Raw genomic sequence first — 20,589 nt, forward strand, 5'->3', positions numbered from 1 at the left:
AAAAAATAATATTTCCTCTCCCCCCCCTCTCTCTGTCTCTGTCTGTTTCTCTCTCTCTCTCTCTAGGGATTGATTAGTTATAAAGAACCCTCTCTCTAATTCAACAAACCCTCTCTCGCTCTCTCTCTCAATTTCTCGCTCTCTCTGACTAGCTAGGGTTTCGGCTCTCACTGGCAACGAAGGACACCAAAGGTACTACAATTTCTAGGGTTTTTCCTTCTCTCCACGCCCACAATCAACAACCTTCCTTCATTTTTTTTCTCTGATCGTGGAAACCTCAATTTGAATTTTCTGCAACACCGCAACAAATTTCTGCTTCCGAGCTGGATCGTCGTTCCAGCCAGAATTTTGTCGTCGATTACATTCAGGTTTTTGCTTCTCTACTTTGATTGTTTCAAAGCAAACTTTTAAACTTTTTTCATTTTTTTTGGTTTTGGTTTGAAATTCGCTTAAGCTAGGGTTTAGCTGCATGTCTTTCTTAACTTTCGTGCTGTTTGGGTACTGAGAAAATGCGTGGAATGAAATACGAAAAATTACTTTTGAAATATTTTGGGTTTTTCTTTTTTTGGTTTGCTTGGAGTTTTGGAAAACTATAATTTGCATAGAATTAGTGTTACTGAATTGTGTTTTCCATTTTCGATTAAATAAATACTATTGTAACTATTTCATACTTAGTGCTTCAGCTGAACTTAATGGCTGCTATAAAGATTCCCTTAAGTTTTTTGTTTTTGTTTTTATTTCTCACTCTTAGTTGGTTCTTTTTTATTTTTGGGACGTGGGGTTTATGCAAAGTACAATGCAAATGATGCAGATAATGAGCTTGTAATTCCCGCGAGAGAATTGCGGGCATTTGGATGTTGAATGATTGTTTCCATGGATTTGAATGCCTCACCGGTACCTGAAGAAGATGAAGACACTTTTGGACAGCATATAGAAGAATATACAGCACCAGAAGAACGTATAGAGTCTGCAGTTGATATAGCACGCCGGGTACTGCTCTTTTTTATCTTTTGACTTAACTGCCCTTTTTTCCATAGAAGAATCTGTTTGCTGTCAGTCATGATAATTGGATGAATTTTCTCAGTTTACTTATTTTAGCTATTGATCAAAATCTAGCACTCCAGGAAGGTAGTTTGGTAATCCCATATGTATGAAGTCATTTCATGGAGATTTTGCATGGTTTAGATATGAGCTCTTTTCTAATGGAGTCATGTTGTTTCTAATACAAATATCTAGTACCACCACCCTATGTAGAGTGGTTACGCCATCTTTTGGTATCACCCTACAATATTTACAACATCCATTTTTTCCACTTTTTAAGTAAGGATAAAATTGTTGCCCCTCCCTCCCTTTTTTTTGGTGATAAATAAGTGCAATTCATAAAGGATGTACTCAGTGTACAAAGTCCCTGCTTTTGCGGGGTCTGGGAGAGGTCATGGTAGGCGGCCTTACCATATACAGAAAGTATACAATGAAAAAATGACAACACAAGTGAAAATAAAGAACGTAGAATGAAAAGAGCAAAGTTGTATCAACGGCAGGGGCTTAAAGAATCTTGGAACTTAATCATAGAAAACATGGATAGAGTAAATGACTGTAATTCCCATTTGAATAGTCTTCAAAAAGAGAAACTTGAGATTTGGCAAAGATAGCTCCCCCCCCTCAAATGTACAGTGATTTTGTTCCATCCAAATACACCACATAAGACACGTTGGAGTTGTCCTCCATACTTGTACTTGTCCACGAACTCCCCGAACTCCAGCCGAAGACTCCAACATAGCATCGACAAAAATTGGCATAACCCAAGCCAACCTGACTTGACAAATTAAGAAAGAAAGCACACAAATTAGAAACAAGAGGACAATGCAGCAACAGATGACTAATAAGAAAGCCCCTCTTACTAGGATTATTTTTGTGATCAATAATTTGCCTAGGGCTGCATCAGACTAATGTTGTCCCACCCTTGAAGGTACCTATACTTCGTTTGAGAGTTCATAAAGGAATGGAATGATTAAATCATAAAGGAATGAATGTATTTAAGTAATGGAAAGGAGTGGAGAATAAGTGAAGGGAATGGAATGAAATTAAGTAATCTTGTTTGAATGTTTTCAAATAAAGGAATGGAAGGTAAATAACATTGTTTGGAAGTAGCATAGAGGGAAAGGAATAAAGCATTTTATGACAATATTACTATTAGACCCTTATTTTAAAATAAAGGGCTAAATGTATAGGGGCATTTTGGGTGTTTTAGTGAAAAAATTATTAAACCTAATTTCATTCTGTTCAATTCCTCCCAATCTTGGGGAATAAAATTTGATATTTTGAGGGAATAGAGATGAATGATTGCTCTCTCCTACCATTCCAATCCCTCCATTAAAAATCCAAAACAAGGGAATGAAAGGGATATTCCAAAATAATTCATTTCCTTTCCTTTCCTTTCCCTCCTCCCAAATGGAGTGTCAAAGTGATTCCCTCATTTTAAACTGAGTATTCATTAATATTTTTTTTTTGATAAGTAAGAAAGATGTATATTCAAGAAGCTACCTCATGAAAAAACATAAGGCAGAACAAAGAGTACAGTGAAAGAAACAAACAGATAGAAAAAAACAACAAAACAAACAAAAACCAACAAAGAACTAATTACAAAGGAGAGAACTAAAGAACAAAGGAAGAGAATCACTAGAGGTGAGTTCCCAAGCCCTAGACCAATCAAAAAGAGAACCACTAAAAGAAGCAAGCAACTGGTCATCGGATTTGTCCATGTCCTCAAAAGTTCGCCAATTTTGCTCCCTCCAAATACACCACATTAGGCACAACGGAGCTAAATTCCAAATGCTAGAAGAGTGCTTTCCAAACCAATTCCACCAACCAAAAAGCGTATCTGCAACCGATCTTGGCAAGACCCAAGAAATCCCAAAAGATCTAAAAAACAAGCTCCACAACTGATAAGCTTTTTCGCAATGGAGTAGCAAATGATTCACCGTCTCCCCATTACAACGACACATAATACACCAGTCAACAAAATCAAAGCCTCTACCCTGCAAAATGTCCCCTGTAAGAATCTTCTCCCAAGTTGTAGTCCAAACAAAGAAAGAGACGCGCGGAGGAGTCTTAACCTTCCAAATACCTTTCCAAGGAAAGATAATAGAAAAGGGACTTCGAAACTTATTATAGAATGAGCGGATGTCAAAATCCCCCTTCTTTGACAACTTCCATCTCATACGATCAGATTGAGGTAAATTAGAACCCAAGGTATGAAGGAATTCATCCACATCACCCAACTCCCAATCATTTGGATCCCTAAATAAACGAACTTTCCAGCTTCTCCGAGCCTCAATCCCCAACCGTTCAAGAGACGAGGCCACAGATGCCTCTCTATTAGTAGCAATCCCATACACTGAACACCCCTACCCAGCTTGGAAGACCATCCCCCCACTCTTCCCCAAACTTCAAAGCTACAACCCTCCTCCAAAGACGAGTCTCCTCAACCCCAAACCGCCATAACCATTTTCCTAGTAAGGCTTTATTAAAAGTATTTAATTTCCTTACTCCCAAACCACCATTAGCCTTAGGAGCACACACCTTATCCCACCCCACCAAATGAGCCTTCGAATCCCCCCACAAGAAGTCCCTTTGCATCTTCTCAATCTTATTAGCCACATGCGAAGGGATGGTACTCTGGTGCAAAGTTTAGGATATAATCTCCTGGTTCATTCCATGCTCCTTATCGCAACCCTAAATAAACTCCTTTAAAACCCCCCACTATCTTTTCCGACATGAACATTCAAGTCTCCTCCAATAAAAATATTTTCCTCATTCGGTAACCCTTGAATCAATTCATCCATGTCCTCCCAAAATTTATGCTTAATGGATTCCTCCAATTTTATTTGAGGATTGTATGCACTAATTATGTTAATTGTCTCTTCTCCTAGGGCAAGTTTTATTAACATAATTATACCCCTAATCCTCCTAACCTGAAGAAATAGGCTCTCCTTATATCAAGTTATCAAAAAAAGATTATCTAGTAATGTATACCTTAATTTATATCATGTATGTTTAATTTTTATAGATTTCTCACCTACCCACTTAGTCTCCTGAAGACATAATATGTTTATTCTCCTCCTAATAATTGTATCTATTGCTTCTAGTTAGTTTCCTGGTTAAAGAACCTAAATTCCAAGTGCCTAAACAAATCCTACTCTATTGGACCTACTTTTTTACCCGCACTAGTCCACCAAAGTTATGCCTTTGTGGTGTGCCATTTACAGGGAACACCCTACCTAACCCTTGTCTACTTTTCACTGTATATGAGGTTTGATGCAGCGCATTGTTGACTCGCTAGTAGGGATGCTCCAACAAACATTTTGCTTACAGGGAATGCCCTAGCTAACCCTTGCCAACTTTTCACTGCATCCAGGGACTCATGTAGCGCATTGTTAGTAGGAGCCCAACAAGCATCTATAATGGATCCATCCATAAAATAGTGACTAAATTTTATTGGAATTATACCATTCATGGAATTAAACCCCTGGAAATGCTCAGTTCCAGTGGCTGAACCACAAGTTAAATTATGCACACCATAGGAATGCAGAAGATCCTATTTATGTTTTGGCCCCCTGTACATGGGGACTTAGAATAGGATGGTGGAGGAAATTTTCACTCTTTTTCATATGCATTGATAACAAGTATAAATTTAATATTTTAGTTGTTTTATGTTTTAACCTATCAAACTTTGTTTTTGATGAAATTGGATGCTATAACTCCTGGTTTAAGTAGTATTGTGCTCTCTCTCTCTCTCTCATACACACACACATGCATGCATGCACCAAGAGATAAGCATTGAAGTAGGTATCTGTGTGCCAGACTTTATTTATGATGGCTGATCTAGCGCGCTTCTCATGTTAGGAGCGTGATGAAAGACGCAAGCGATTGAAAAGAGAACGTCCAGATGACAGACCAGCCCATGTACCTCAACCAGTTGCATATGATCAGTTTTATTATACAAAAAACGTTAAAACTTATGACAAAAGCAGGCTTCCCCCTGGTAAGTTCTTCTTTTGTTTTGTTTTGTTTATTTTTTTAGGGTGGGGGGGATTTGCATATAGTTAATTGTCAATAGTGCAATTCTACTGTTTAGTTTGGTGGAATTGTGTTGTGTTCTACAGTAATTTTGCCATACTTTTGGGCAAAAGAGTTCCTTGGCAATTTGTATTCTCTCCCTCTCCCTCTTTATCTCTCTCTGTCTCTGATAGATGATAAAATTTTGAGAAGAGGGGATATGTTATGCACACAGTTCATATGGTTTTGGACCACTCAAACAACAATCTTAAGAATCTAGTTTTAAGTGCCTTAACATTTGACTCCACATTGTTGAATATTCAATTGGTATGAATTTCGTAAACACCCAATTACACCTGAAACTTTCTAATGTGGAATAAAAAATGAAAGTGCCAAGATCCTTGCAATTCAATTGGCATTTCCTTGTATTTTTTATGGAGATGTTTAGGATTGAAATCTCTCTTCTCCCATTATAACTATTGATTATTGAATTATCGAAAAAATAAAGAAGCAATTGATGCGTACGTGGACCAAACTTCAGCTATAATTGAATGAAATTCTAATATTTCCAACATATGATATATGATAATTATATTTTTATTTTTTGATGACAAACGTATATGATCATTATTTATCATGAAGTATGCATGAAATTTGTAATGTGAAATATGGGCACGGCCAGGGGGCAATTGCCCCCTTCTCCCTCCTGCAAAATATTTAGTTAATGGTTTTTGTTTAGATTTCCCCCCCTTCTCCCCAATTATAATTTGATTTTATTTATTTATTTATTTATTTATTTTTGGTTTTCATATTTTTATATGAATTTATTTTATATATTTCTTGTTGATATATATATATATATATATATTTTTTTTTTACCATACTTATAATCAATACATTATTATCTCTTCTATGAGTCAAAATTCATTCAGTAAAGAAAATCTTTCCTATTCTATCAATGTCTTTTATGCCATGATTGGTTGTGGTGGGGAGAGGATGGAAAAATGGGAGAAGGAAAAGGAAGAGGAAAATGTAATTTCCCATTGTTTGGTTGGAGTGAGGAGGAGGAAAGAAATTGGGGCGGATGAAGTTTTCCACCTGGGCCCACCATTTCTCCTTCCAAATTGGGAAGAAAAAAAGGAAAGAAAATGGCATTAAGAAGAAAAGTACAAAATTACCCCCAATTTTTTATCCTACTTTTGATAATAAGGATCCTCTTACTTTTGAATAAGTGTAATTTTGACTTTGAAAAAAACTAAAAAAAGGCTTATTCATGAAGATAATTTGTAACTTATAAACACAATGTAATGAATATGCTATCATTTTATGGGTTTTGACTTTTAACACTAAAATATCACTTAACATACTTGTGTGTGTGCGCGTACACGTGTACATATGTGTATAAATTTTGCCTTCCTAAAAGCCAAATCCTGGCTCCGCCACTGATATGAAAACTATATAGTGATCGCTTAGATTACTTGTATCGGGAGGGAAAAAGCATTGCTATGGGCAGCATCTTGTTTTGGTGGGATGTGTGCCAATTTTTCATTTAGTCATAATGTGAAATATGTATATTGGAAAAAAATTATTCCATTTCTCTTGGGAACTTGAGAGTTTTTGTAGCGTTCATATGATCTAAGTGATTGTTGTTGTTGAAAGTTGGTCTTATTTGGCCATTATCTTGTTTGTTTGTATTTCTCCTGACAATCTTAGGTTAGCCAAGAATCCAAAAAAGAAAAAGAAAAGGGTCCCATATACTAAAAATATATTTTACAGATGCAAGGAATGATTTGATTTTTATCATTTAGTTTATTTTAGAAGTTTTTTTTTTGCCTCCCATCTCCATTGCCTTTTTTAACTGTTTTGTTCTTCATATTGCAGGTTGGTTGGAATGCCCTGCCGCTGGTCAGGAAGTATGTGGTGTCATGATTCCTTCTAAGGTTCCACTTGGTGAATCCTACAATGACAATGTTCCTCCTGGTAAAAGATACTCATTTAAGCAAGTGATTCATCAACAAAGAGTTTTAGGAAGAAAAGTAAGTAATCCTAGGTTTTGAAGGTTTTTTTGCTCCCCCCCCCCCCCCCCCCCCCCCCCAAAAAAAAAGGGCATCTTCTATGAAATTTTCAAAGCTGAGAGAACTCTCTTCATTTAGGAAGGGAAGAATATTGTGTTTAACTTGGAAATAGCTCTTGAATTTGGAACTTCTTGTTGGATTGCTTTATATCTCTGTCAAAACATTTGAGCATATTACATCCAGGCTGTTTTTCTTTTAACAAAAAAGAAAGAGATAAATAAAACATGCACGTTCCTGTTAGAAAATAACATAAAAGAATCGTTTATTTTTTATTTTTTAACTTTTTCTAATAATTTTTTTTGGGTGGAGGGATTTGTTTGCATGGTATCTAAGTTTTGTTCACTTATTTTTCAGCTTGGTTTGGTGATTGATTTGACAAATACTGCACGTTACTATCCAGCAACGGATTTGAAGAAAGAGGGTATCAAGCATGTTAAGGTATCAGTGAATTGCAATATAGTTCCTGTTTTCTGTTTACGACTTCTAATTGAGTGATTGAATTCTTCTTCTTTTTTACCTTTGTTTTGGGTGATTTTATTATTGACTGGTTCTTATTTCTCCCCCTCAAATTGTTTTGTGGTCTAGATTCAATGCAAGGGGCGGGATTCTGTACCTGACAATGCATCTGTAAATAACTTTGTCTATGAGGTATTGTTTCTTCTTCTTCCTCCCTTTTTGTTTTTTTGGGTAATGTACCAAAGTATGAGGTATTGTTTCTTCTTTTAAACATCCCTGTCTGTATCTGACTGCTATGTAGTTTAATGTATCATATATAATTCTATTGGTTTATTTTTTCATAAATATTTTGCTCATGTATCATTTAATGAGTTGAAACACAAGTAGTATATACATATCTGGCATATAGCAGCAATAAGAAACAAAGGTGGTCCTTTGTTTTGCTTTTCAAATTTTATCTCAAGCATTAGTCATCTTTTTTTGGATGGGTGACTTTCTGGGGTGGTCCTTTGGTTTGTTTTTTTTGTGTGCATTTGTGCACCAAATTTTTTCTCAAGCATTAATCATCTTTCTTTGGATGGGTGACTTCATGGGTAGTTCTTGTTTGTTTTTCATGTGCACCCTTTTCTTTAAATACAATAAAAATCATCTTCTCTTGGATTGTCAAATTTTCCCAATTGGAATCACCATGGAAGACTGGCCAATGCCTTTGTCTGGAATTATTATTGTGTCCATATGGCTTAAAAATTAAGCAATTGCTTTTGAAAGCCTTATATGCGCTGTGTGTGTGTATTATATGTGTATGTATGAATTCTTTATCTGTAATGTACCTTTTCTTTTTAGGTCTCACAATTCGTTGCTCGCCAGAAACACTCAAAGAAGTATATTCTTGTCCATTGTACACATGGGCATAATCGCACTGGATATATGATTGTTCATTATATTATGCGCTCACTTCAAGCTTCTGTCACCCAGGTCTGTTGTTTATTGATCTTTGAAAGTTGGATAAGCATGTTAATTGAGTTTTAATATTTTCTAAATGGATTGTTCATTATATTATGTGCTCACTTCAAGCTTCTTTCACCCAGGTCTGTTGTTTATTGATCTTTGAAAGTTGGATAAGCATGTTAATTGCATTTTAGTATTTTCTAAATGTGTTTTCTTTTTTTTTTTGGGGGGGGGGGGGGGGTGCTTTGACTATTCTGCAGGCAATCAAAATGTTTGCTGACGCACGTCCTCCAGGAATTTACAAACCAGACTATATTGATGCACTGTATACATTTTATCATGAAAAGAAGCCTGAGATGGTTGTTTGCCCTTCAACTCCAGAGTGGAAAAGATCTTCTGATCTTGATCTTAATGGTGAAGCAGTGCCAGATGATGATGATGATGGAGTTTCGGCTACTCCCATGCATGTATGCATTGTTTTGAAAGTATAGTTTGGTGATAGTTTCTGAAATTATTTTCACTATATGATTGGTGTGATACCAATGAAAGCTGCTGTTTGTAGTGGTAAATGATAATTTTAGCTTTGAGAGTCATTAGCCTAGTTTTTTGAAAAAAAGCCGGTTTGTGCACATAAAATCAACTGCCCTAGATACACTGACAATTAGATTGTTTTCTCAAGTCAGGTCTATAATCTAGCTATACTTTACAGCTGGGGGTTAATATCCTCCTCCAACATCTTTAATTGGCCTCAGATATGATCAAGTGATCTGATTTAAGATTTGAAGAAAAGTTCAGTTTTGCACTTTGATAAGGTTCAGCATTTTTTTTAGGTCCCCTCTACACAGCATAAAAATCTAATTGTTATTTAGCTACTCCTATCTGGTATAATTTTGTTGGGTTGCTCTAATAGTCCTATGCCTTGAAACTAAACAGACCTCCAGAAATAGCACAATAATATGTATGTTTTGTTGAAGAATGAATTACTACTGACTACTGAGTATAAAGGGAAGTTTGGTTATTCCATGTAAAAATTTCGACAAGAAAATTGTTTCAAGTTAAAATGCTTTATTGATAAAAAAAAAAAAACTATGGCTAGAATTTTGATGTTAAGTGTGTACATGACTGTATAGTTACTGGTTTTCTTATTGCAAGCTGTCTTATTCTTTATTGGTACACCTGTGTGGAACTTTGTTAAGGTACCACCCCCCCCCCTCCCCAAATAGATTGTTATCTGAGATGATATATGTGGTAGCTACTCTTATTGATAATTTGATGGAACCAACAACAGTTTGCTTTTTTTCGTATCGGTTTTTGCATGCTCTTCATTTACCTTACATATGCTTCTTGTTTTTTGGTTTTAACAAACCTTTTATTTGTTTCAGGAGGCCCATGAGATAGATGTAGAGATGACCAATGATGATGTATTAGGAGATGAGATACCTAGGGACCAGCAAGATGCAATGCGTCATTTCTGCTATCAAACACTTAGGTTGGGTGTTGGGGTAGGCTCTTTAAACTCCTCTCTAATTTGTCATGTCTGCAGTATTACACCGTTGTATTTAAGATAGAGAAATCTGAGTTTGCATTGTTTCTCTAATTTTTATTGTAATCTTTAATACATAATTTGATTTGCAAGTCCTATGATATTTATGTTGCTAGAGGTTCTTCCAGCACACTCACTCCAATCTTTTAATAATTCTTTCAGATCACTCAGACATCTCTTATATAATATTTTGCTACTTTTTTTGTTGTCTTTGCTGCTTCGTTCATATTTGTTCGAGCTTCTACAAGCACATTTATTCCATAGTGTTGTTTTAATATTCTTTTCAGTCCATTAAGGTGTTTCTCATGTTCTTGCTTTCTTGTTGTGTTGTGTTTTTCCCAATTCATGTATTTAAATGTTTAATAGCCGTTCTGACTGATTTTTCCTTTAATTTCAGGCAAGAGGAAACTCACAATTTCCAGGGTCACACCCAGTTTCTCTTAACAAGTTCAGTTACCTGAATCTTTAGTAAAAGTTAATTTCTGTTGTTCTGTTCTGTTGTATTAATTAAGCATTTTACGGCTACTTGTTCCTCAATCATTGGTATGCTTTCTGTGTTCAACTGTCACATTTATGAAGTAGGCAGAAGTTTGTCTTGGAAAGAATGGTTTATTGTTATTTGTCTTTTGAGTTACAAGTTTTGGTATGCAAGAGTGTTGATATGTGAAGGAGAAAACTTAGAATTAATGATGTTGGGAACAAAATCTGAGTCCAAACCACTGTAGGACAAAGTATTTGAGGAGAAATTGATAAATTAGGGTGTCTTGGTTAGAATTTTGTGGTGGAAAAGGCTGGAAAAATACTAGGCACTCGGGGTTGGAATTAGGGTAAGGAAGGGATTTGATTTGAAGGCGAAATAAAGGGGAAAATTCAAGTTCACAGGTTGCTGTTCTGGGCTTTGAATAGTAGCTCAAGAAGAGTGTGTTTTTGATAAGTGTAGCTCAAGAACAGTGTGGGTCAGCCACATGTATTTTTTTCCATCTTCTATTCTATCTGAAGTCATATGCTCGGTCACTTAATTCATGTCCTTTATTACTATTACTATAAATGTTATTTTTGGTCTTTCTCCATCCTTTTTTGCCTCAACTTGTTCCTGTTGCATCAATTGCTCTCCTTTGAACTAAGGATCCTTTCATACTAGTGTGACTAAATTTTATGCCGGTTGTCAACCCATCACAACCATCCTTTTTGAGCTTAGGACTGGCTGTGAACAAAATATATGAAATTGATCCTTATTTGGCCAACTGAATCATTAAAAAAAAATGTTGCATCCAAATTCCTCTCCTTAATTCTTGTCTAATGTGTAGGACTGCAGTCATCTTTCCCTTTTTATTGGGGGTAGAGGTGAAGGTATGGGGGAAGGGAATTAACCTTGAAATTAAGTTTAATATGATTCCCTGAATGCAATTATAAAAAAAAATGATTGCCTGAATGTGACTTTGCTATTATCTTTTCATTATCCTTATATATGGTTGTTTTGATTTGCTGCTTTTATTTAAATAGCAAAACGGACAGTTATTGCAATGTTCAAAGAGAATTAGAGAGATAAGAAGAAAGGAATGGAACTTGGAGCTGATCCTTTGATAATGACTAAGCATATTGGGCCTTTATTGAATTACTAGGATTGAGACTCTGGACTCACTGTTTTAGAATAACCTAATAAAAATTTAATAGACTGTCAAAAAAATTTAGAGAATACTCCTAAAACTCATGAAAACTTTGAGTTTAAGCTTATTTTGGAAACACAGTGATAATACTAACATAAAATTTGCACAAATGTTGCAAAAGTTACATTTCTGTCACCAAGTTCAAATTGCTCATCACTACTGTACTATTTAATTAACTGGTTTTACCAAAGACTTCTTGTGGCATGACATTTGAAACCATGTGAACCTCCTCTCTATCAGATATCATGTGTTCCCTATGGATTTAGGATTTCAAATATGGTTAAAATCAGAAGTTACAATTAGCACAGCAGGCATTCCCTTTTTTCATGGCTGCTATCACTTTGCTTCAATAAGTTACTGTGCTAATTGTAATTTCTGATTTTAACCATGTACTAGTCACTGAATATTTGTGAAAAGCTGAACACTAGTCAAACACAAGTGTGCAGTGCATGTACTAGAGTCACTATGGTTGTTGGCATTACAGTGAATGTGGTACTAGAAACTGATTTTTACTGATTATCTGAAAGATTTTAAGAAAATGGTAGCTCTTGTTTTCTTGCATGGCATTGTAGTTTTACAGATCAGCAAGGCAACTTTCTATTGCAGTTGATTGTAGAAGTTCTTTTCCATTCAGTGCTCCCCTTGATTGTGGTTTCATAAAGTGTCTGACTGAGTTCCATTTTATGGCATTCAGGGACAATCTGCAACTGTTAAGGCAACGTTATTATTATGCCACATGGAAAGCTGACGGGACACGATATATGATGCTAATAACTGTGGATGGATGTTACTTAATTGATAGGAATTTTAATTTTCGACGGGTCCAGATGAGGTTTCCTTGCAGAAACACGACTGATGTATGCATGCATATACCTCTGCTGTTTGAATGCTCCTTGTGTTCAATGTTAATATATGTCTTCATTTTATTGATGAGATCCTGTCTGACATTTTCCTTTTTTTTTTCTTTTTTCTTTTTTGTGTTTAAGGGTTTAGCGGACAAGACTCATCACTATACGTTACTTGATGGGGAAATGATAATTGATAAAATTCCCGATACAAATAAGAAAGAGAGAAGATATCTCATCTATGATATGATGGCAATCAATCAAGTTTCTATAATAGAGGTTGGATTTACAGTACTTATATTAAAAAATCATACTAAATGTCTCATTCTCATTGTGCAGGAAAACCTTTATTTCAATATTTAGGTTTTCACTATATATGATATATTGCTTGCATAAATCCCTATGCGAATTACTACTTGGTTACCATGCTTTCTCACCCTTTGACATGATTGTTGTTCTCAAATCCTTTTTCCATAAGCACTGCTGTGTATGCAGTTCATGGCAAAGAAGATTATCAGTACCTTATGTAGTACTGATTTTTTTTTTTTTTTTTTTTTAATTTTTAAAAAGCCTTATCTTGTAACTTCCACCAACAACATGTGGATCAATGATCCCTCTATTTGTTTGGTTCATGTACAATATTCAGCCACCCAACATGGGGCAGCTATTATCTCCAGTACTTGGGTCTGTTATATGAATTCTTCCTTTAGTTTCATGGTGACCAATATTCACTGTAATATGCTTGGGAATCAGGACTTATCTCACAGCCTCTAGTATATCCTTCTTATTGGTTCATCTTGAAATAAATTACTCATACTAATAGATTGTTTTTCTGTTTGCCTACCCCTCATCTTGTCCTCAATTGGTGCCGATTTTGCTTATTTTGAATATATTCATTTTCTCAAATCATTGATTATATTGGCAATCATGCATTTACCCTTCTCCTTTTGCTTATATTCATATATTCCTTTTTCTGGTTCTGGAAAATCATATGTTCTTAAATCTTCCTCTTATAAAATAATTTTCCTTAATCTTGACTTAAGATCTATCTCATTGGCTATTCTTGTAACATGCCTGCTGAAGTTTAGTTTTGAATGGATATTATAGGATTTCTTTCTGGGTCACAAAAAGAAATGATAAGCGGATAATATATATATTTAAACAATTGTGTAAGATATATAAGCTATTCTCCTGGATTTATATCCTCCACTGTTCTCATTATGATATATTTTGTTGTCAAGTTGTTGAAGTTTCCCATTTGGCTTAGATTTTGGAGTAGACAAATGTGCTTTATTAGTAATACAGCTCACAGAATAGTCAACATTGTATTCCTGACAGTGAAATAGCCTAAGCTGTTTTTGATGTCATGTGTCCTTAATTCACTTTACTTATTTCTTTACAAGTAAAATTAAGTGCATACTTCTTCTGGATTTGTTCTCCCCCTTCCCCCCCCCCCCTCCCCCCCCCACCCCCTTCTCCCCCTCTCCCTCTGTTGATGCATTGATTATATGGTATTATGAATGAAGCAGCGGCCTTTCTATGAACGTTGGAAGATGCTTGAGAAAGAAGTGATTGAACCTCGGAATTATGAACGCGTCAATCTTTACCAATGTAGGAATCCTTATTATAGATACGACCTTGAACCTTTTAGGGTATGTATTATTTGACTGTCAACATTCAATTATATTTTCATTTATCTCCTTTCTGCTGTTTTTTTTTTTTTTTTTTTTGTTTGTAAGTACTGCTGGATTGGTTGTTGATTTGGTTTAAATGTTTGTCAGGTGAGGAGGAAAGACTTTTGGTTGCTCTCTACTGTTACCAAGGTGTTAAAGGAGTTCATTCCAAAGCTTTCACATGAATCAGATGGTCTTATTTTTCAGGTTGTTGAGGATTGAAAATAGTGAAAAAATTATGGAATTCAAACATCATTCATAATTGTCTGATTTATGAGGTTTAACTTTCCTAGAAATTTTTTTTTGGGAGAAAATCTATTTGTTCAACATTATGTATTGCTCGGTGACATAAAGATAGTGATGCAAGATAGTCTAGGCTTGACCACCTAGAACAGTCCCACGCTTAACCTTATGCTTTGCCACCTGAGGGTTGTTTGGAATCACCACCAAACATAAAAGTATTTTCATGATGAAATCTTTGATTGATAATAATAGTCTTACTACAAATAAACCATCTGGAGCTTTTATAGAGCTTCCAAGAAACAAAGAGATAAAGATAACAACTAATCCTAGCTGAACCTAAACTACTAAACCAAACTAATGCAAACTACTAATCACCATCTAAGAACATGAAATTTAACTCCTATCATAACTGAAACTAAATAAATAAAGCTTCAAATATGAAATAATCCAATGAAAACCCAAAATAAAATTTTGAAATAATTTCTGTTTGTGCTCCCACATCAGATAAGCTTTCAACTATTACCTTGTATTCAGTGCCATAAAGATGACCTTTCAACTACTACTTAAGCATGTTTCTACTTAAGTATTAGAAGGCCCTGAAGTCACCACCAGTACATCAGAGGTTTACAGAGACCTGAACCCTCTAAGCTAGCAAGACCTGTCTCAGGTGCCTGCAATCTTAATGCTATGTAAAAGGCTTGTCCTTTGTCATTTGGGGGAAGAGCACTGTGGTTTATACAGTCAACAAGCGTTTGTACCTTTTTTTAAGTTTTTACAAAATTGATTACTGATTATTTTTTTCCAGGGTTGGGATGATCCTTATATTCCTCGCACACATGAAGGCCTCTTGAAGTGGAAATTTGCTCACATGAACTCAGTTGACTTTCTCTTCGAGGTTGTACTAACAAATTAATTAGTTTTAGCTATTGATTTGGTTATCTCTCTCTTTTCTCTCTATGCTGACTCTGAAGCCACTTTTGTGTACAGGTGGATGATGATCGTGAGCTTCTTTTTGTGCATGAACGAGGGAAGAAGAGACTGATGGAAGGGAGTCGGGTTGCATTCAAAGGTTAATGCATTCCACACACACCTCTCTTTTTCATTAACTCATCTTGCAAAACTATCTATTTCTGAAACGGATGTGGATTGCTCCTAAAATATTGGCACAAATCAGTACTCAGATTTCACTTATGAGATTTATATAAATATTGACTAAATTGCACTTTACACCCTTTAAATTTGGGGTTGATTTAATTTGGGTCTCTCTAAGTTACAAAATTTTCAGTTTCACCCTCTAACTTCTGAAACATGTTCAATGTGGTCCTTCCGTCCATACCCATTATCTGGGATGCCATTGACCACCATAAATGATGTAGTTTAGTATTTTTCCAACATTTAATACTAAAAAGTGGCTAATAAAAGTTGTTTCATTTTTTTTATTTATAACTTTTCTGCCTTTTCATTTCCCTCTCCTCCCTCACCTCTCCTTCAAACACAACAGCATACACACAAACACTCTAGATCCACACATCTCAGCCCCACCTTCCTCCATATCTAGCTAACAGCGACCCAACTAAATCTGTGTAGCTCTCTAGCACCATATCTCCCCTTTCCTCTTTTAAATTGTGTTCTCTTTTGTCTCTTTGGTCAAACCTATCAAAATGGAAAGAAATTTTGGCACAAGAAGTGGCTGAACATTACGATGCGAGAACGAATCAGACTGGCAACTGAGAAGCACATCCAAAGCCCCATCCAATCCATCAGGCAGCTTTGTAATACCAAATCACTGTCTCTCCCAAACTAAAGAGATAGGAAAAAAATATGGGAGAAGAGAGAGAACATTGGCTGCAGTGAAGGAGAATATGGCAGCCAAATGGGTTTTGTTCAATGTTATCCTTCCCTCCAAAATGACAGTACCCCAAACTTTGATAAGTGTAGTTTGGCCTAAAAGATTTTTGAGAACAGATGGGATTTTTTTTTTTCTTGTTTACTTAAGCACCTAGATAAATTATATAAAAATATAACTGTGATTGGATAATACTACCCTACCTTCAAAGAGGCTAAGAATTGGCATTGATGCATTTTATTGACCTGCAGGTTGAGATTTCTGTCAAATTCTTAATATCTTTGACAGCCTGTTTATTTTTCCTGTAGGTTTTGGTTGTGCTTAGTTGATCTCTCCATGTACCTTGATATGTCTCAAAAAACTTTAATCTAGCTTAATATATTGAAAACTGCAAAAGCTATGAAATTCACATGGAAATTCACATGATCTTACCTCTTGCTTGGTGTTAGTGATTGAAACTTCCAAGTCGTGTGGCATGATTTATATCATCTCTTACCTGTTTCTGTTTTTTCTTCTTTTAATTTTCCTATTTTTTGGATGATTAGTTAGTATTCATGATCTATTGTTTTGATTGTCTGTTTTGAATATACAGTTATGCAATTTTTAGCACCAAAAACGTAAAAAGAAGTAAAAACAACAAAGGGCTGTGATTTAACTAGAGCGATCTCATTTTTTGGATGCTTTTGTGCTGTGTCTCTTATTTCCATCTGAATTTTGTGGATTTCTAATCCAATTTTGAGAGTTATCTAGTAATTTTTAAGCCTGGTTATGATTTTACTATTAGGCATATTGTTGAATATGCTTTAATTTTCTGTTTAATTTCTTTATGCTTATCTAGATATAAATATAGGTAATATATTCTCTTTGTTATAATTTCTTACATTCCCAAGGTTAAAAATCTTGCAGATGGTTCAGATCCTTCATTATATTCAGGAAAGATTATTGAGTGTTCGTGGGATTCTGAAACTGAGGAATGGATCTTTATGCGAATCAGAACAGATAAATCAACTCCGAATGATTTCAATACTTACAGGAAGGTTGTGCTTGTCACTAAATTTTGTACAATTTCTCGTTCGTATCAATTTTAGCCAACTGAACTTACTAAAGTTGCTTGCTTGTTTTAAAAACAGGTACTTCGGAGCATAAGAGACAATATCACAGAGGAAATTTTGTTGAATGAGATTCAAGAGATCCTTCGCCTTCCCATGTATGCTGATAGGATACGGAATGATAGCAAAGCCCACCATCAAACAAATCCAGCGCGAAGGAGGTGATTGGGAATTGATGTTCACAATGCCTTCAAGGTTTACTGGTAATAGGAGAAGCAGATACTGAAGTATGGCTTCGATGCCTACATGCACAAGTCATTGCAAGTTTTATTGGAGTTCGGTATGTACTTGGGCATCAGCAAATTGGTTCTTGAGATATGTATAATTAGCTACACTTCACGATTATCTTTTATTGTGTGCTGGGCTGGTGAGTTGTATGATCCAGTTGGTACACTTGATAGTCTTCAACATCAGGCCTGGAATTATTTCTTTCAGTTGTCCGGATCAGGAGAGTTAGGGATAGATTCACCTTGTATATTATTATCATATTCTTGTTATATGTAGTGATTGCTAAGTTTTCACAAGGTAGCCATTTTTAATAACCTCATTTCCTTGAAAAAGAAGAAATCACTATATGTGAATATCTCTTTGGGTTAACTGTAATGGAGTGCACCCTTCTCACTCTTTTTATTGAGTAGTATCTAAGAGAGTCAGTCACTGTATGCAGTGGTTCCTTCATAGCAAGTGGGCTCCACGGAAGCTTGGGGCCAAGTGCTGTGACGGAGCTGATGCATACTGCAGCTCCATAAGATAAATTTCCCTTTTCATATATAACGGGTTTAGAGTTGGAGCAATTTTTACAAAATATTTTACAATTGTCAATTGTCGAGGTGACAAAGTTAGGGGGGAAAAAAAAGGGCAAAAACAATGAGCTTGGATTATTGGGCTTCCATTTGTTATACATTTTGAAAGTATTTTTATTTGTTTCAGTCCTGAAAGTATTTCTATTTGTTTCGAGTCCGTGAAGTTTTAATTTTAACCGTGTATTGTAGTTTCTATACGAATGCAGCTGGTTTTTGTTTTTATATTTTTGTAATACTAAGATGACACGAGACCAAGAGTTTTGTAGATCGATCAGGGTTCAAATCCAACATTCTATTTCTATTACTAAAGCTTCAAATGATTTGCATTAGTAAGATAGTTTATTTCATTTTAAAAATTATTCCATTGGAAAAAAAACGTGTTCAACCTTCTATATCTATTACTAAGTTCCAAATAATTTATCAATAATTAAGATAAAAATTTATTACTTAATTCAAGAAATTTAAATATTACTCAAATTAAAATTTTAGATTTCAAAAGTTTTTTGAATTTTAAAGTAGGTTAAATAATGGGTACAATTTCTTAGGTTCGTTAGGCTCTCTAATTAAATATGCGATGCTTAATGGAGTACAAATGGTGTCAATTTTTTTTTTTTTTTTTTTTTGAGCCAACAAATGGTGTCAATTTTATTCAAGGAGAATTAAATTAAATTAGTTGTGTTTTAATATAACTAGTCGCTAACCCGTGCGATGCACGGGATAGTTAAACAAAATTTATACACATTCACCTTTATTGGTACAATCATTTGAAAACAATTATAACTAATACCAAAATGTAAGAGACACATTGACTTACTATTTAAAGTAGCATTCTGAAAAATTTACACATACTGTGTAACTAAGCCTTAAAATTTAATTTCTGAATACCGCAACTCCATAAAATTCATACTAATAATAATATTTTATGATTGCACATACTATTTTTTTAGAGTGGTTGATCTCAACATTGGCGTGCATTTAATCTTTCACTAAAAGCAAAGGGAAGTAGATCATGTGCATACATCTTTATGAGCAATTTTTGGTAGTCAGGCGTAACAAATGTGTAACCATTTTGTCCTATTCCTACCATCTAAGAACATATCCTCTCTTATAAGTTGATGATGCCAAGTTTTAACATATCCTCTCCTTTTTTTTTTCTTTTTTTTTTCCCCAAAGAAATAAAAGGACTTTAAAGACATGTCCAATTTGTTAAAATGCAAGTGCTTCAAACCATAGAACGATTTAATGAAAATTGCAACTCCATGAATTGAATTTGCAAATGGTATTAACTATTGGCTATTAATGCGATTATTAAGCTGTACCACATTGAATATGTTTCTCTACCAAAATATATAAACAAACTAACCTTACAAAAGCTGAACTTTATAAGCTAAAATCTATACCGTGAGTTGTAGATCTTGAATGCTATACTGTGCATTTAGGGCTTCCTACATCTGGAGAGAGAGAGTTTGCAGAAACCAAAGAAAATCTCTCTATAGTTTTAGAAACACAATATACTAAAATCAAAGAGAGAAAATTTTCGGAGGACAAAATATTATAGATAATTTAAAAGAATTTTGGTTTAATTCCTGAATACCGCAACTCCATAAAATTCATACTAATAATAATATTTTATGATAGCGCAGTTAGAATTTTGGTTTAATTCTTGAACACTAAATTGGAAATTGATTATATGAGTATTCAATGGTGAACAAAGAACTATGTATTAATTAATATATAAACAAAACTAACCTTACAAAAGCTGAACTTTATAAGTTAAAATCTATACCGTGCGTTGTAGATCTTGAATGTTATACTGTGCTTTTAGGGCTTCCTACGTTTGGAGAGAGAGAGTTTGTAGAAACTGTGGCTTTATATTTCTTAACTTGAGAGAGGGGTAAGATTGCTAGGGTTTTGAGGAGTTCTAATGTTTTTATTTTTATTTTTTATTTTTTAAATATTGTGCTGACACGGAAAATTGTGGTGCCAGCAAAGGTTTCGGTTTTATATATATATATATATATATAGATGATAATATAGGGCACCAAAATAATGAATGTATCTACGTTTTATGGTTTTACCCTTTAAAAAAATAGTGCAATTAAATTTTCAGTTTCCGAAAGTTAGACAATTTTAAAATAAATTTTATGATTTTTTTTTAGAATTTTAAAGTACTAATTCAATTATAATATCATATTTCAAAAGCGTTGTAAACTTGTAATTTTACATAAAATTTATTATTTAGTTGAATTATTTTAATCATCTATCATTATATTAGTATTATAATATAAGTTATGCTCAACAAATCTGTTTGTTCCAACTGGCT

At 34.6% G+C, this 20,589-nt stretch overlaps 1 protein-coding gene across 2 annotated transcripts; it reads left to right on the forward strand.

The window, feature by feature from the left end:
• Window positions 1–18,060, forward strand: LOC126692306 (uncharacterized). Of its 2 annotated transcripts, none has more exons than XM_050387868.1 (18): window positions 1–368; window positions 793–990; window positions 4,906–5,044; window positions 6,940–7,094; window positions 7,488–7,571; window positions 7,719–7,781; window positions 8,433–8,564; window positions 8,798–9,004; window positions 9,920–10,039; window positions 10,478–10,527; window positions 12,442–12,604; window positions 12,734–12,871; window positions 14,122–14,244; window positions 14,374–14,472; window positions 15,314–15,403; window positions 15,496–15,577; window positions 17,261–17,391; window positions 17,485–18,060. In XM_050387868.1, exons 2-18 carry the CDS (start codon window positions 862–864, stop codon window positions 17,626–17,628), a joined length of 2,049 nt encoding a protein of 682 aa, XP_050243825.1. In that variant the 5' UTR covers window positions 1–368; window positions 793–861; the 3' UTR covers window positions 17,629–18,060. The 2 variants fall into 2 exon arrangements, with proteins under 2 accessions (XP_050243825.1, XP_050243824.1); XM_050387867.1 differs by having other exon boundaries at window positions 812–990.
• Window positions 18,061–20,589: the final 2,529 nt, after the last annotated feature.

This window comes from Quercus robur, chromosome 7 (genome assembly GCF_932294415.1).
Source record: "Quercus robur chromosome 7, dhQueRobu3.1, whole genome shotgun sequence".
NCBI classification, from domain to species: Eukaryota; Viridiplantae; Streptophyta; class Magnoliopsida; order Fagales; family Fagaceae; genus Quercus; species Quercus robur.

Bases quoted from the DNA above. Each gene is read 5' to 3' on its own strand.
- LOC126692306 (XM_050387868.1), top strand. From the start codon at position 862: ATGATTGTTTCCATGGATTTGAATGCCTCACCGGTACCTGAAGAAGAT. The intron at 15,404-15,495 runs GTTGTACTAACA...TTTTGTGTACAG, and splicing joins CAGTTGACTTTCTCTTCGAG to GTGGATGATGATCGTGAGCT. The intron at 17,392-17,484 runs GTTGTGCTTGTC...TTTTAAAAACAG, and splicing joins ATTTCAATACTTACAGGAAG to GTACTTCGGAGCATAAGAGA.